Below are 15,928 nucleotides of genomic sequence, written 5' to 3'. Positions count from 1 at the left end.
GTCAAATCAAACTCAAAGACAACATGTGCTTTTTGGTGAAGCAGTCTTTGGATTTGTGTCCTTTTAAAACATCAAAGTTACTAATGGAAAGGACATAATGTTGCATTTTAAAAGTTTCCGCTTCAAGTATAAGATTTGTACCCTGACCTCGATTTTTCACACAAACCGATGATCTGCCCCCACAAGCTTTACTTTTAAAAACCTACCCTTGCCTCCAAGTCTGTATATAACATGTGAGTCCTTAGTTCCAGTTCAGACTCTTCTCTCTTATACACTCAACACACCTGATGAAGCCCAGGGGTCGGCTGGCTGGGTGAACAGCTTGTTCAGTTTCTCCTGCATGTCCTTCTTTCCTCTCGACTCGTCCTCTTTCTCTTCCACCGATCCCACTCCCTTCCGGACCTCTTCCTCCTCCTCCATCCCTCTCCTCTTCCTCTCCTCTTCTTCCTGAGTCACTCTGTTTAGCCAGGCATGGGGTGCAGACATGGTGGCGGGGCTAGAACCTCTGGGGACAGAGCTTCCTGCTTCATCCCTCCAGGCCACGCTCTCCTCTGATGACAGCCTGCTGGATGAGACGGAGAGAGGCATGAATAAGATTTTCCATTCTAATGTAATAGGTTGGAGGTAATTGAAAGACCTCTGTAGTTCTCAGGTGTATCTCATTCTCACCTGCTCTCCTGCAGTTCAGCAGACTTCCTCTCGACCGGCGTGTGCATGTGCGAGTGTGTGTGTGTCAGTGTGTGTGTGTCTCCCTCCATGTCCTTCTGTTTCTGCCTCTGCTGCCGGCTGTGGATCTCCCTCAGCTCCTGCAAGGCATCGTTGGATACAGGAAGGAACAGCGGTGAGGAGGAAGTGGGATCAGAGGGCTGGTTGCTACGGGTTTACGATCGACAACAAACAAGAACAATAGCAGCAGCAGCAGTATGTATTAGTCAGGTGATCAAGGCAAGCTCCGCCCCTTCAACTGTGTCACTCAGGTGATGAGATGTGCTAACTTTTTTCCTCTTTAAAAGGGACTTTTCTGGCAGTTTTATCTTAATTGAGAGCCAGAGGATGGAGGGAGTTGTGTGCTCTGTTGTCTGTGATGTTCTTTGAGGCAATTTTGTGATTTGAAATGAAGGATATATAGAAACAAAAAACTACATGACTTGACAGCAAACTAATGAGAACGTGTCGCATCCGGTCTTCACATTTCCTCATTGAACTTGGGTTGCTGGTCCTATGGTATGGATGAGTCATGAAACCATGAAGTACCTTCCAAAAGTATAGGAACTTTGGATAGGACAGCTAAGAGAGATGACAGGAAACAGGAATATTGATGGGGGGTGACATGCAGCAAAGGGCCACAGGTTGGATTCAAACCCTGGGCCGCTGCAGCGAGAACACAGCGTCTGCACATGGGGAGTACTAGCTGCATTTTGATTTCAGGCACCATTTTTCTTTAAAAAATTTGCAGCTGCAAAGCCGATTGTTTTATTTGTCCAAAGTCCTTCGACGCATCAACATGGAGTTACAGACGAAAGAATAGGCAAGCTGGACCGTTGATCATCGCTGTTGTATAGTTATGTGCAAAAATGACGTAAAAAAGAAAAACAGCCGTCGTCTTTTCCTTCGTCAGTGGAATAATATGCCTAATCTTCGCAGGTCATCAGACCTCCGTGGAAACACTGAATATGTAGGGCTTCAGGAACCTTGAGTTTATTGAAAAGTAGTTTCTGGAACTCAAAGTTTGGGCTGAGAAAACCCATCCTGCTTCCCTGTTACCAAATACCATCAGCCACTTACTGTGGTATGAATGGATTTCTAGCTCAATGAGCAGCTTGAGTTTTTTTTTGGCTTGTATCTTGTTATGCCTGAGTCACACAGCTCAGGAGAATCATTTCGATCTCCACATACTTCAAAGGATGCAACTTGTAGGATTCTGGCTGCGAGGAAGGGGAGTCCCACAGTTTATCACCTGTCAGACTGTAACAAGTGGCCAACGAGGGATCAACAAAAACCATTTGCCTCCCCATTAACTTCCTCGCTGAAGTCAGTCACGACGCCTTCCTTGTGTGTTCAGTGCAGCTTGTGTTTTTCTGTCTTTACAGCCTTGTGACTGTGTGACTCTTGAGTAGCTCAAGCTGGTGTTGACGCTCGACAAACAGATGTCCAGCCACGGTCAGTGAACTGCAGTTTGCTCACAGTGTCACTTTCAAAACCTGTGAGAACACAGCAGATTTTATCTGGACTTTTTTGTAGCGCTAGCGAGCAAAAATCACTCCAAAGACTGCATGAACCGATCGTGTCTCCTCGGAAGCAATTGAAAGCATGTTTAGCACACCAACATGAACCTAACGTGGACAAGTTGGGAAATTAAATCATGTATAAAATCTTTTGAAAGTTGATAATAATGTTTGCCAAAATGAGTGGGAGGGGATGTCACTGGGAGGGGTTTTGTCGCTAGTGGAGGGGGGCACTGACCCAGCCCCGGACGCAGGGCTGCGGTCATGGCGGCGGGGCGGAGCTTGCACAAGGCACAGTATGTTGGTGGGGAGGGGTTAGATAGAAACAAAAAGGGGAGTCGAGAGGAGATGGGGAGTCAGGGGACGCAGTTGGGGGGGAGGAAGGGGGTGGGGGCAGTTCTGTGTAGTCATGACAACCAGCTGTGCCATTAGAACACACTCTGTTACTATAACAACAACACAAGGCAGCTGTCGTGTTTCAGCCAAACAACCAACGTGAGGAAACCTTCAGAAAAACAAGCAAACCAATCAGAGAGAAGAGACTGACGGAGGAGTCAAACTACAAGTCTGCAGAGAGAGAGAGAGACCTCCTGATCACCTGGAACAGGAAGCGGAGGACGTGAGACAACACAGCATGCCTACACGCTACACAAACACACACACAAACACACACATTCACCCACATGAAGTGAAGCCTACCAAACTCAAGATTCTAGTTTCTAGCTTCTACTTGTCTGGCTGAAACATCATCTGGTAGCATTAAGGCAATAGCATTACAGTAGAGAGTAGTCATCTAGTGAAGGAGGCTGGAATAGCAACGGCATAATCTAGCACCCCAGCGAACCTAGCGAGGCTGCTAGCTTAGCATACAACAACTGCGTACGGTGTTAACTATGGGAGCATAGGTAGTAAGCTAACACCAGCTTGGCAAAGAAAGGATGGGGCGCTAAAGAGGAGGACAGTGGATGAGAAGATTTTAGGAGACAGGAGGGGGAGAGAGAAGAAGATAAGAAGGAGGGTAAAAGAGTAAGAAATCGAGAGGAAAGGAACTGAAGATGAAGTGAGGAGAGGGTGAATAGAGAAAGAGATGAGTCATGAGGAGAAGGAAAAGAGAGGAAGAAAGAAAGAACTGAAGAAATACAGGAAGAAAGATGAAAGAAAGAAAGAAAGGCAGAACGAAATAATGACAGGAAGGAAAATGCAAAAAACGAAGGAAAGACAGAAATACAGAAAGATGGAAACAGAGAGAGGGGTACGTTGGGGAGGGGATGGAGGCTGGGTTGTTGTGTGGACCTTTATAACGTAGTCTAGCCGAGCCAGACACACCCTGACGGCTGACACACACTCCTGTAGCTGTCCCTGCTCCTGGCACTGAAACACACATATACACATATACATACACACACAGAGGATCAACCATTCTATAGACACAGACACACACTCACACACAGTTAATGTTTGAGTCCATATTCACGTATTTTGTCCAAATTAAGGTATTAAATTAAACTTGTCAGCAGTTTTTCTTTTTGAGTAATTCAGACCTCTCTGACATGGCAACATTGGACATTTTGAGTCCTCTTAATACCATTTATATTGTTTATCTTTGGAAATTCAAGCGATATATGTTGAAATTAATACACAACAGCAGTTAAACTGGGTAAAACTGACTTACATGAATGTTAAATGCTCATCTTGTGCAATCAATTATAATTGAATTTCCTGCACGTCAGTATAACATCTGTACAATATCCAAGAGCATACATCTTAAATGGAAATGTAATATTTGCTTTTTAGCGTCCCAATTTATTTCAACCTGCTTTTTGAGTGCCTGAACAAACATTTTAATCTCTGAATCGAGTTTTGTTTTTTTTCTTTCAGTACAGAGTAAACAAAAAAAGAGAGAGCACAGTGAGGCCTTGACTCATGCAAGGAGAGGCTCCTGTGACTCACTGTGATGAGTAATGTGCAACTGTAAATGTAGCCAGTGTTACAAAACCAGGCTGACGGTAGCAACAGCCAGGTTTTCAGCAGATTGCAATAAGCCTGAACAGATTCTCTAACTGACCTGTCTGTGCTGGATGGTAAATAATAGTTTGGTGCGAGTGTTTTTAGGCATTTATTCATCTTTTTATTTATATTTCCTTCCTTCCTGTTTTCACAAATTTCTTCTGATGTGTGATTAGTGTGTATTAAGTATTGATTGACTCCTTGTCAGACGTGTTACTGACGCTGACTTGTGAAATTAGACAAAACAGCAAACCGGATTCAGTACACGAGTGTGTGAATGTCAGTGCTTTTCAAACCACGCGCAGCTTGACAGTTACAGTCAAGCTCCAACTGGATGCAACACATCTAGCTGCCTGGTGGGGGCATCACAGTGTGCTACACATGTTAATCAGGAAAATCTACACAAACCAGCCATTTAAAGTCTGGTTTGCAGGTGTTAACGCCTTCTAAAGTGACTAAAACACTTGAAGCGTGTGAGTTAGTAGTCTGATGAGAGGGTGTACTTTGTTTTACTTCTCAAATAGTCCAATCCAAATGCAAAAACTGCTCTATGCTCCAGGTCTGCCATAAGAGGCAGTGTGTTCATCATATGATTTGATAAGAGTATATCCCAGCTGCAGTACCACCCCAGTCCAGCAGTGGCAGTGTGCTCTACCTGTCTCCCTCTCTGCTCCTCCTGAAGCTGGCGTCGCAGGGCTTCTATCCTGGCACAGTGGTTGGCATAGAACTCACACAGAGACTGGCATGGGCAAGGGAGCAAAAGGCCAGTGTAGGAGATAAATAAAAGGGTAGAAAATATAGAAGGAAGGGTTTATTATGTGGATTAAACAAAGAAAATGAAGAAATACAGGATGAAGAAGCAGGGAAGGAAACACAGCAGGAGGAGGGCAGCGAGTAGGAAAAAGACGAAGAGTCCCAGTGGGTGTAGCGGACAGAAGAAGAACAGCAGATTTTGGGGAGAAGAAGTGGTGTAGAAAGGAAGGTGGACGGCAGTATAGTCAAATATCGGTCACATCTCAGTGGTCTACGCCTCTGTTGAGCAAAGAGTTACACCACTGAGACAAGACTGCACTTCACTCTGGAGTTGTGTTTGTTGTTCAAAGGCTTTGTGCCATTTTCTCAAATAACTGCATTATGTTGACTCTACTGAATCAGACTGAGAACTTCATTAGATTAGCCATTAGACAATCTATTTATTGTGGTCTGTGTTGTCTCTGCTTCCCTCTCTTCCTTCTCTTCTTTCTCATTCTCCTCTCCTCCTCACTGGAACAGACCACAGATTTATTCTCCTCTCTCTGACCTGACTCTGTGTTCTGGGGGAAACGAGGGGAGAACCAGAAACAGGACAAAAGGTAGTCTAGGAAACATAAACAGACTGCTGTGCTTCAACCCTGAGGAGAAAAAATCCCTCCATCTTCGTCTCTCACTAGTAAACTGAAGCAGCTGTCTGGGAAAGCACTCAGTGTTCCTGTGCACAGCTAGTTCTCTCCAAAAACACAGCAAGCCACATTAATATGACACCAACATCAACAAGCACAGATAGAGTGGTCAGATTAAAATATGAAAACTTTAAACACATCACTAAACATGAATATTGTGAGTATATTAAACTAGTGTGAGGACGGGGTTATGTGGAACAGGACAGGACAGGATTTAAAGCTACAGTCACAACAACAATCCAATGTTTGAATGGGGACAATATTTCATTCAGCAAAACATTTACTGGGTTAGCAGGCTCGTTAATTGGACGTAGTTAAACAGACTTTTTTGAATCGATAAAGCTTTAGCAATATATCACATAGCACATGCCACTACTTCATTTTTATGTTACAGGAACATAAAAAGTCGTACCAGTGTTTGATGAAGTCTTTTAATCAACTTTTTTAGTTTCAATTTGAACAATTTCTAAGTCAAGACCCTCCAACAGATTTCATTATTACAGGGGTCGACTTCATAAGACTTGGAAAAACAGGTTACTATCCTCCCACTTCTATAAAAAATATGAGCGCTTTACTTTTTGCTTTCCCTAATTTATTCTCGTATTAATTTACTTTCACTTTATGATCTATTGTTGGGTAACCCTGTTCTAAGTTTATGTTGAATTAAAGACATGTTTTATTCATTTTAAAACATGTATGGTACGAGTCCACAGGGGCATTTTGGGACGTAAGGGTTTGCACCGTTTCCTATCATTGGACTCTAGACCAACACCCTCCTACAATTGCACTGACTGAACAAACGCCACTCATGGCTCGTCTGCTCTGTGGTTTCAAACTGGACCAACATGGCGGCTCATTTAGAAACTTGAATTCAGCGAAATGTGTTTCTAAAGATATTTTAGTAGGGAAATAAACCATGCAGTTGCCAAATTTGTCTTTATTTTAACTCGACTATTGTTAGGTTTTATAGTTATCAGGAGATTGCAGAAGCAGCGAGGAGCGCTGGACACCTCTGATTTGCATGAAGAAGCCTGGACCTAAAATTTATGCATATGAGGAGAGGGCAACGCAACGCTACCAGAATGCCTGGTAAAGCTGCGCACATAGATAACGAATGGGAAATGTGTAAATGCCGGATCCTGTGGACACGCACCATTAACGTGCTGTGTAATTACAGCATGAATGTATCTCTGGTGTACTCTGCTAAGTTAGTTTGTTAACTATTTAGTTCATTAAGGCGATTACGTAGTTAGTCGACGTGATTACAGAAGTACACGTGACCTTTCCCTCGTGTCTTGTATTAATGCGTTAGTTGTTAGTCAACTGGCTGTTTACCTTCAGCTGGGTGTTGAAAGCGTCTATTTCCAGCAGTTTGGCCCTCGTTTCTCTCTCCACAGCATCCAGCTGTTCTCTGAGCTGCTGTCTGCTGGTCTCCTTCTGCTCCACAGCCTTCTGCAGGGACGACAGACTGTCACCTAAAGACACAAACACAGACAGTGGTGGATCAGGTTAGGTTTATTAGTCACAGACCTTAGTATTGCATCAGTTAGTGCGTCAATCAGAGAATCAGTTAGCCAGTACTCCTGCTTGCTCAGGATTTCATTAAAACCAATCAAGAATGCTCTCTAACATCAAGGCAAGAATATGCATTGTTGACATATACATTTGAGTGCGTGTTTAGCTTATATGGTACTCACGATGCAGACTGTTCTGTTGAACCTGTTTCAGCTGGTCGTTTAGACTCTGTTTATCAGGTATTAGCCTCCCCAACCACTGCTGGGAGTCCTGCAGATGACCAGAAAATCACATCAAGAAAAGTCACAGAAAATAATATTCCTTCTTCATGAGGTAAAGTAAAGTTTATCAAAAAATACCCGTCACAATTTTACTAAATTAATAAACAAAGAATGTGTCTGTTTCTTACATAAATGACTCAGGTGATTAAAGATGTGGCAGAAATGAATTTGTGTTTATTTGCTGATTTGTTTGCGAACCTGCAGCTGCTGTTGTAACAGGGTGATTTCAGCAATGCGTGTTTCTCTGGTCTGATTGGTCTGCTCCACCTCTCTCCGCTGAGCTGACAGACGAAACCGAACATCCTTCAGTTTGCCCTCCAACTGGGTCTTCTTATCATTCTGAAGATAGGGAGAGTCAGACGGAAAGGAATATACTATTACACTTCTGCTTATGTACAAAGTATTAGGTCGCAGAAACAATAAGTTAACAGCTTCCTGTTGGTATTAGTTGATTGCTTTGGATTAACTCTCTACAATACAGTGACTTTGTTAGTACTTGTGCTCCATTTGCCAACTCAACAATCAGCTCGGTGCCAGGTGACATACTGAGCTTGTGTCTCTGCAGAATTTCCTCAGCAGCTTATACCAATCCGCTTTGACTCTAAATAACTGCCATGCATATGGCTTGTTGTCAATGTTTGATTATGTGACTTGGTATGGGTACGTGTGATTGGTTACCAGGGCCTCCAGTTCAAACTCCAGGGTCTTCTTCCTGGCTTTGAGCAGCACTATACTCTCCTGCTCTCTGTTTCTTTGAGTCAGAAGCTCCTGGCGACGTTGACGCTCCCACTCCAGCTGACGCTGACGCTCTAATTCACGCTTAGCAGCCTGGACAGACGACACACACATACGCCAAAACACTATGATTATATACAGCTCAAAGACCTGCATTCAAAACTTACACGAGATTGCATATTACATAACAACATTTTTTATTCATACATTACACACTTCATTATACACAACAAGCAGTCTGCTGTAGGAATGTAAATTGGGCTCTTTAGATGAAAAGAGGGCGGTGGTGAGCAGTGAAAGGCCTCCAAGTTATCTGCAGCAGATGTAATTACACCTTTGCAGCAGTAAACTGCACCTCAACCACAACTCTTCAATTAAAACGCAGATAGCAGGTTATCACTTTCTGTCCTTCATACCTCTCTCCTCTCTATCTCTTTGCGTCTCTCCTCTTCTCTCTGCCTCTCCAGCTCTCTCTGTCTCTCCAGTTGTCTTTCTAGCTCATGCTGTCGTCTCCTCTCTTGCTCCAGACGCTCACGCTCCTGAAACACAAACATACAAAAACTGTTAATGCAGAACAAACAACAGAACAATCATTTGTTGCAGGTCAACCAAATGCATTTCCATTTCCTCCTAGTTTCAAGACTCAGGGTAAATGTAATTTACTTACTGATAAATTTAAAGGACACAGCACACTGTAGCTTTTACAGTGAAAGCACTGTGGCCATTATAAATGCAAATACTTCACAGCCTTATACAGGACCCATAAACCATGACTAATTCAAATGCACACCGTGTTGCAAAGATAAATGAATACAGTTATGATAGTTTACCTTTCTCTCTAGTTCCTCTCTCTCCAGAGCTGCCAGCCTCTCCTGCTCTTTCCTCTGCTGCTCTTGCAGAGCCTGACGTCTCTTCTCCAATTCCAGGTTTCCTCGCTCAAAGTTCTCCCTCTTCTTATCCTCAAACGTCACTGTGGAGATACAAAGGAAGTAAAAAATAAACGACATACAGGCTACGATTAGACATTTTTAAAGATGTAATAAGTGGGGGAAAAGGGTGAATGTGCCTTGTGTGTTTCTGGTGGACACAGGACTAAAACCAGCACACATACACACGTCTGCTTTATTTTTAACTGCTTTTGTTCACATGAATGTCAATGAGGAGTGGCTAGAAAACTGATAGAAAAGCAAAGCGGACTGCTGTCGCCTCAATGAAGACTGCTTCTCAAGAAGGAATGGAGAAGTTCATGGTAGCTAAGCAGCTCACAGATCACCAAAACAACTATTTCAGATGGTTCTGAGAAGCGTTTTCAAGACTCTGAATACTGTTTTTTAAAACATTTTTGTATATCCAAAATCACAGCAGGGTGTTGAAGCCACATCGCCATGGGCAGATCTAGTCCCAGTTTCACCCATAATATGTCCAGGACCAGTCACCTGGTAGTTTCTTGTCCAGGTTGGCTTCTGCCTCCTCCTCTGCCTCCTCCTGGACGCTCTTCTGGTCCGACTGAACACTGTCACTTCGCACCCGCCTTTAAGACACAAACACAAATTGTAAAAAACGATCAATATTATCAGTACACACTGTCAGTTTTGCCAGATTGATAAAGTAAATCAATTAAAGGGGTAATTGGTTACAGTATTTACCTGAAAGTGGGTGGGAGGTAATCTGGTGGTAACACAGGGGGCAGCGGTAACCCTGACATGGCCATATCTATGAGGTGCATGGCTAAAATAAACTCCTCAGCCGTTAGCTTTCCATCCTGGTCGATATCTGAGAGGCTCCTAAAGGAAAAAGAAGATGGTGCAAGATTGATGCCATGAGTTTCCACTCCCCTTTTGTTCTAGATTTAACAGTTGAATTTTAATGTACTCACCATATTGTGGCCAGCTGGCCCTGAGGAAGACTGGACTGCATCAGGATAGTACGAGCCTGAGGACCTGGGACACAGACAAAAACACATCACAGGGAGAGGAAGAAACGTCACCAAATGCATTTAATGCTGTGGTAAACAGGGCAGAGATATTATCACAAATAATAAATACCTGTGAGATGTCCACTCATCATCTTGTCATGAGAGTTAAAAAGCTGTCTGTACTTCAGCCTGGAGGACTGAGGAACGGCCCAATCAGGCGGAGGCAGACCACTGACGTGAGTACAGAAAATAAAGAACAGAGGAGAATGATGTGACGAGAGAAACAATGAGAAGACACACCAAAAGATTACAACAGAGCAGGTTGAAAGGAAAAATAACCATATATAATGTAGGATACACTTTCAAAATGCTCCTACGCTCCTTGAGTGGTCTAAGTATACAGCTTACTTTCACTTTTATTTTTCCCCCTGAGCTTAAAGCATGTCAACAAGTTGGGTGTAACCATGACAAAGATTTGACACATGGATCACGTTTTTTCTCATTTAAGTAGATCGCTTTTGGGGTGAAATGTTGCAAACATCTGTGATTATGTAGCCTACCTTGCAGCGTCCAAGGACGGCCCCTTCTGCAACTTGGTACTGGAACGATTAAATGAAGAGGACTTGTTGACAGAGGGAGCTGAGAGAGACAGAAAGAGTCCGTTTAAGTCAGAGGTTCTTCACTAAACTTTTGTGTCCATTTTTTTGTCCAGTTTTTTCAGTTATTTACAAATTCAAACACTGAATCCAAGCTGGTAACCCTGGCTCACAGCTCGATCTGTTACATCTTCTAAAAAGTTCACCCTTCATTACAAAACAGTGGACTGCTACAGCACAGTACAGCTTTCATAAAGACGTAAAAAACAGCATCTGGCTCTCTGTAATGTAAATATTATGTGTAAACAGAAGCTCAGAACATTTCAAAACACCACCTTCCCCTGCGTTGTTACCTGGGTGGGAGAAGCCTGAGATGGGCTGCATCATGCCTGTGGGAGGAGCTCCGTTGGCGATGGGCTGGGGGAGGGGAGGCGGGGCCGACGAGACGAGTGGCGGAGACACACCGACAGGCAGAGGTGGCAGGGGGAGCGGAGGCACGCCTGAAAGAGGGGCTGAGATGGAAGCCATGGGAGGCATGCCTGGAGAACAGAAATACAGTACAGACGTGATTATTAGACACATGCACGAGGGATGAGAGAAAGAGATCAAAGAGAGAATATCATCAATATTTCTCACGTCCCCCATTTTATATTCATACTGTTAACAGGGTGTCAGAGCCACAGTGCTCTCTGAAGGAGAGGGACATTATGACTCCGTGCTGTGTTTGCATTACAACTTTATTGATCAGCCCTGAAGGTGCAACAGACGGAGAGTGACTGAGCAAACATTTCCAAAATGACCTTTGGAAAAGAGTGACATCATCCGTATCCTTAATACACCCACTGTGTTTTACTAGCACACACAGTTTTATCGCTGCCTTTTTCCAGGCTCAACAAGACATCGAAAAACCTCAAGGAAAAGCAGTTGTCACATGAACTGATGGCAAAAGATTACATCTATGTTATTACATTAAACTGTGGGCAGTGTTTCTTCTGCTACTTATCAGCAGTGGACATCACAACCACCACAGAGGAGAAATTAAATTAAAAAGATCATCGTCATGATTTAGTCTCACAATCAGTCACAGCCTAAAATTGCATTTAAGGCAGTGTGACTCAAACAAAACAAGCCGGCAGACATCCTGTCAGCTGCCATAAACATAATACAGTTATACAAACACACATAGCACTTTGTGTAGTTTTGTCAGTCTTACCAAAGCCACCCTGGGGTGGTAAAGGCAGTGGGGGTTGTTTCATACTGGGAGGAAGCGACGGGGGCAGAGGGTGACCCTGGAGTTTCAGTTTGATGAGTTTCATGGCGATGGAGAACTCGTGGATGTCCATACGGCCATCACTGTTCATATCAGCCAGAGCCCTTCAAAGGAAGAAGAAGAAGACAAATTGCTGAGACAGAGTACAACTTCATCATTGTGTGATTTTTAATCTGATATCCCAGAGCCGGTTATAACTTCCTGACGATGTTGCTCACCAGATTTGGGCCAGGATGGGAGGGGGAAGTCCTGATTGAAGGAAGAAATTCCTGGCTTGGTCGCCTTGATGGACAAACAGAAACATTATGTGAGATCAAAGGACAGATGCAAAAAAGAAAGGATACTTCAGCCCACACGAGAAAATAGAAAATATTGGATCTTAGCTGTAACTGTTAGGACGCTAACAGAAATATAAAATATCTCTTTAATGCACAGTCAATACAACAAACTACGTAATGGCAACAAGTTACATGATGCAACTTTTAAAAGGATTGGACGATTAATTAGTTGCTTCAGCTTCTTCACAGTAGATATTTTATTACTCTTATGATAGCAAACAGAATATGTTTGGGTTTTGGAGATTTGGTGAGACAAATAATTCCAAATATTTTCACTTCACCTTTTCTTTTTAAATTCTGATGGGTATTAATCCCCATTTTCTGATGACCTCCTGTACGTTATATGTATTATGTTTACGTTTATTGTATTATTCTATGATGATGTGTGCTGGTTGTGTCGACTGCTGTTGCAAACCAGATTGCCCCTCGGGGACAATGAAGACTTTCCAATCCAATCCAAACAATCATTAGATTGACTGAGAATATAAATGATAGATTAAATCAGTAATGAAAATAAATGTTAGTTGCAGCCCTACATATCTTATCTTTACTATCGTAGAGTATCTAATACCACTTACTGGGCTGGTGGGGAATCCCAATAATGTATTTGTTGAATGGCTGATTGGATTTTTGAGGAACATTGTGATTTGAAATTGAACTGTAACATTAAACTTGGCTGTAAGGATAAAGGGTTTTTGTCTGATTCAAATTTAGTTTTCTTTTTTTTTCTTTTTTTATCAGTGAGATAGTAGGACAAAAAAGTGACATAGAGGACAAAAACACTGACATACAGGCAATAACATAAAGCCGTTATGATAAAGTATGTCATCATTTGAGAGTGTGAATTCAGATTCACGCATCCAAGCACTGAAGACCTTAAGCGACACTGTCCTTGTTCATGTCCCCATCTCACTTTATCCATATAAGGGTGTGTGTGGTGTGTAGATAGAGGAAAGAGAGAGAGAGAGAGCGATAGTTACCTGTGATGTAACCCCCGGCAGTGGGAGAGAGGCTGTGAAACTGCTGATCATGTTTGGCTCTCTCATCCACCGAGATCAGAAACACATCTGGACCTAGCACACAAAACAAACACACATACAGTGTTACAGATGAGAAACCGGATCCGAAGGTCAAGACCGAAGCCAGACACAGACGGTGGAGGAAAAAAGTGAAGAATGAGAAGAATGTATGAGTCATGAGTTTCACTTCCTGCAAGAGGATTCCTATTAAGTGTGTCAACTCAAGACTGATGAGCAAAGAAAAAAGGATGGACGGGCGAGGGGCCGAGAGGCTGATGTCTGTCCTTAGATAACTCAGTGCATGACACGTCAGTCTGTAGCTGAGTATCATTTGAATTTAACAGCAACCCTAACAATCTAAAGGCAACTGAACATACTATGTTTTTAGCCTGACAATAAGGTGCTCCCATGAACCAAGACAGAGTAACACCCTCACTGGTCATTCTCAATAATTAACCAGTCGTTCCGCTTCTCTACTTCCCCGTTTCAACTGTGTTACATTTTTCTTGACCAATTAGATGTCAGTTAGTTAGAAACGCTTCAGTTTCAGCTTACATATCCTTCCGGTTTACACAGTTTTAGTGAATCATAGTGACTCCGTTTTAAAAGGAAGAACAGTTGATGCTGATGGAAGCATTATCATTTCACTACAGTTGGAAAAGCTGCTTATTCAGTTGTCTTTTGACATATGCAGCTCCTGCTACAATCTTCTTTATAAGGAGCTTTATATGGTTATTCATATTTTGTGGATACAGTCTTTGCCTAGAGATTAGAGGTGGGAAGTAATGAAGTACAAATACTTTGTCACTGTTCATCAGTCTTATATTTTACATTTCGGACCCTGCACTTCTACTCGAGTAAAGAATGTGTGTACTTTTACCACCTCTGCTAAACATTTCTGATTTTGAGGCATACTTTTGCAGCCCAGTCTTGTTGTCATGTGACTTCACTCTGCCTCTCCCCTGACGTAATTCAGTGTACTGTGCTGGACAGTTAGATCAATAAATAATAATGGAGGAATTCTACGATGTAAAACTGGTTATGGAAAATGAGAGTGGATTAAGCTGTGGCTCGTCTTCTGATGCACTCATGGAAAATGATGGATGGTTAATGGAGCAGCGTGCCTTCAACTCTGAGAGGAAAATACAAACATCAGCTTTCATAAAATCTTTGATCGCAGTTACACACAAACATACTGACCTGTGAATGTGGTGGGGAACTGTGCCATGGTTCACTCACTGTTCTGCACTACACGACGACACCTGAAACGACGTAGAAAAAAACAGATTAAGTGTTTATCTGATCAATCTCATCCCACCTCAGTCAACTGCTTAATAATGCAGTAACATAAATAATAAAGTAACATTAAAGCACTTCACTGGTGAGCCACAAAAATGCTTTCATAGTGAAGGGGCGGCGATCCAGGGGCACATTAAAAGTGCCAAATAATGTCCAGTCACCTGCCAAAAGGTGCTGATACAGGAGACAAAGTCAGTCAGAGGAAATTATTTTTTAGAGTTAATTTTCCACTCTGCTGTCTTTTGATGCTGAAGTCGTGATTTTTTTCAGTTTGGTCCCCGGCCCAGTCAGCCATTACAGGTCCTGTACTTCCAAGGTTTGTTTAGGTGCAGCGTTAGATGCATAAAGACCAACTTAAAGCACATAAACACAGTAGTTCTCAATAAGGCATACAGCTTGTTTGTCTATATGGAAAAAATCATGCTGAAGAAGTTTGTATCAGTCTGCTGTTCAGCCTGGTGCCGATCCTCAGGGGACTGGACCATGTCAGCCGTGCCTGCACTGTGCATGTCAACAGGGCAGCAGACCTTTATTTATGCAGGGCAGGCTGCCTGAGCTTACTCGCTTGTTTTCTAAACCACTCTGCTTCACACTCACTCATTTACACACATTCTCACTTGGGAGCTGACCACAGTGAACACCATTTTTCTACTGTTGGCTGATAAAAAGCGCCACTGGAGTCTTCTTAAAGCCAGCGTTTCTTTCAGACTAAACAAACTGCAAAGCTGCTGACTAGGAGACACGGAAAAACTGGGAATAAGTGCTACAGAATGATGGGTTTGTCTGAAAACGAGGCAATGTTTGTTGGAAGAAACATCTATTTAGACAATAAAACAACCTGCCTAAGAAAGAAAGGCAAAAGTTCCTGCTTATTTTTTAATTAAGCTGCAATAATCAATAAATCTGAGATCCTGGTGGGACAGAATTTACTGTTGTGATTGACAAAATGTTATAAAGTTATAGAAAAATGAAAGTGATTTCCAAAAATCTAGAATTTGTACTTGTTATTTACAAGATAAAGAGACAAGAGAATGGCAGATTTATTAGAAAAACAAACTTTTTTTTTCACAAATTAGTTTAGAAGCTCAATTCATGATTTTCAAGGTTTAAAACTGAATAGCTGTTAAAAAAAAAACAAACTGTGTCCTACCCCGTCACAATACAACCTCCATATAGAAGTGTCTGTGTGTATCATACCTCTGCTCTAGTGGAGGTATGTTAATCAGATCCAGACCTGCCTCCCCTCCCTCCCCTGTATCCCTGTGGCCAGCAGACAACCCATAACAGGA

General features: G+C 42.6%; 1 protein-coding gene across 5 annotated transcripts in view; it reads right to left on the bottom strand.

Moving 5' to 3' along the window:
• Positions 1-15,928, bottom strand: part of itsn1 (intersectin 1 (SH3 domain protein)) — a 42,208-nt gene that overhangs the window by 19,550 nt on the left and 6,730 nt on the right. For 3 of the 5 annotated variants that reach the window (XM_084376359.1, XM_084376358.1, XM_084376361.1), the window contains exons 2-19: positions 14,541-14,602; positions 13,302-13,394; positions 12,202-12,265; positions 11,927-12,087; positions 11,067-11,252; positions 10,678-10,756; positions 10,248-10,348; positions 10,079-10,142; positions 9,849-9,986; positions 9,639-9,733; positions 9,033-9,172; positions 8,619-8,741; positions 8,146-8,295; positions 7,666-7,806; positions 7,369-7,456; positions 7,007-7,146; positions 670-806; positions 285-565 (exon numbers count right to left, since the gene is read on the bottom strand). In XM_084376359.1, the coding sequence (XP_084232485.1) occupies positions 285-565; positions 670-806; positions 7,007-7,146; positions 7,369-7,456; positions 7,666-7,806; positions 8,146-8,295; positions 8,619-8,741; positions 9,033-9,172; positions 9,639-9,733; positions 9,849-9,986; positions 10,079-10,142; positions 10,248-10,348; positions 10,678-10,756; positions 11,067-11,252; positions 11,927-12,087; positions 12,202-12,265; positions 13,302-13,394; positions 14,541-14,568 (2,209 nt within the window). In that variant the 5' untranslated portion in view covers positions 14,569-14,602. The remainder of the gene's footprint in view (positions 1-284; positions 566-669; positions 807-7,006; positions 7,147-7,368; positions 7,457-7,665; positions 7,807-8,145; positions 8,296-8,618; positions 8,742-9,032; positions 9,173-9,638; positions 9,734-9,848; positions 9,987-10,078; positions 10,143-10,247; positions 10,349-10,677; positions 10,757-11,066; positions 11,253-11,926; positions 12,088-12,201; positions 12,266-13,301; positions 13,395-14,540; positions 14,603-15,928) is intronic. The other 2 variants (XM_084376360.1, XM_084376362.1) reach the window with 1 other exon arrangement.

Source organism: Pagrus pagrus (genome assembly GCF_965226575.1).
Source record: "Pagrus pagrus genome assembly, chromosome: 15".
In the NCBI taxonomy this organism is placed as follows: Eukaryota; Metazoa; Chordata; class Actinopteri; order Spariformes; family Sparidae; genus Pagrus; species Pagrus pagrus.
Note: the sequence above shows the minus strand (reverse complement) of the source record. Positions and strands in the feature narration are given on the sequence as shown.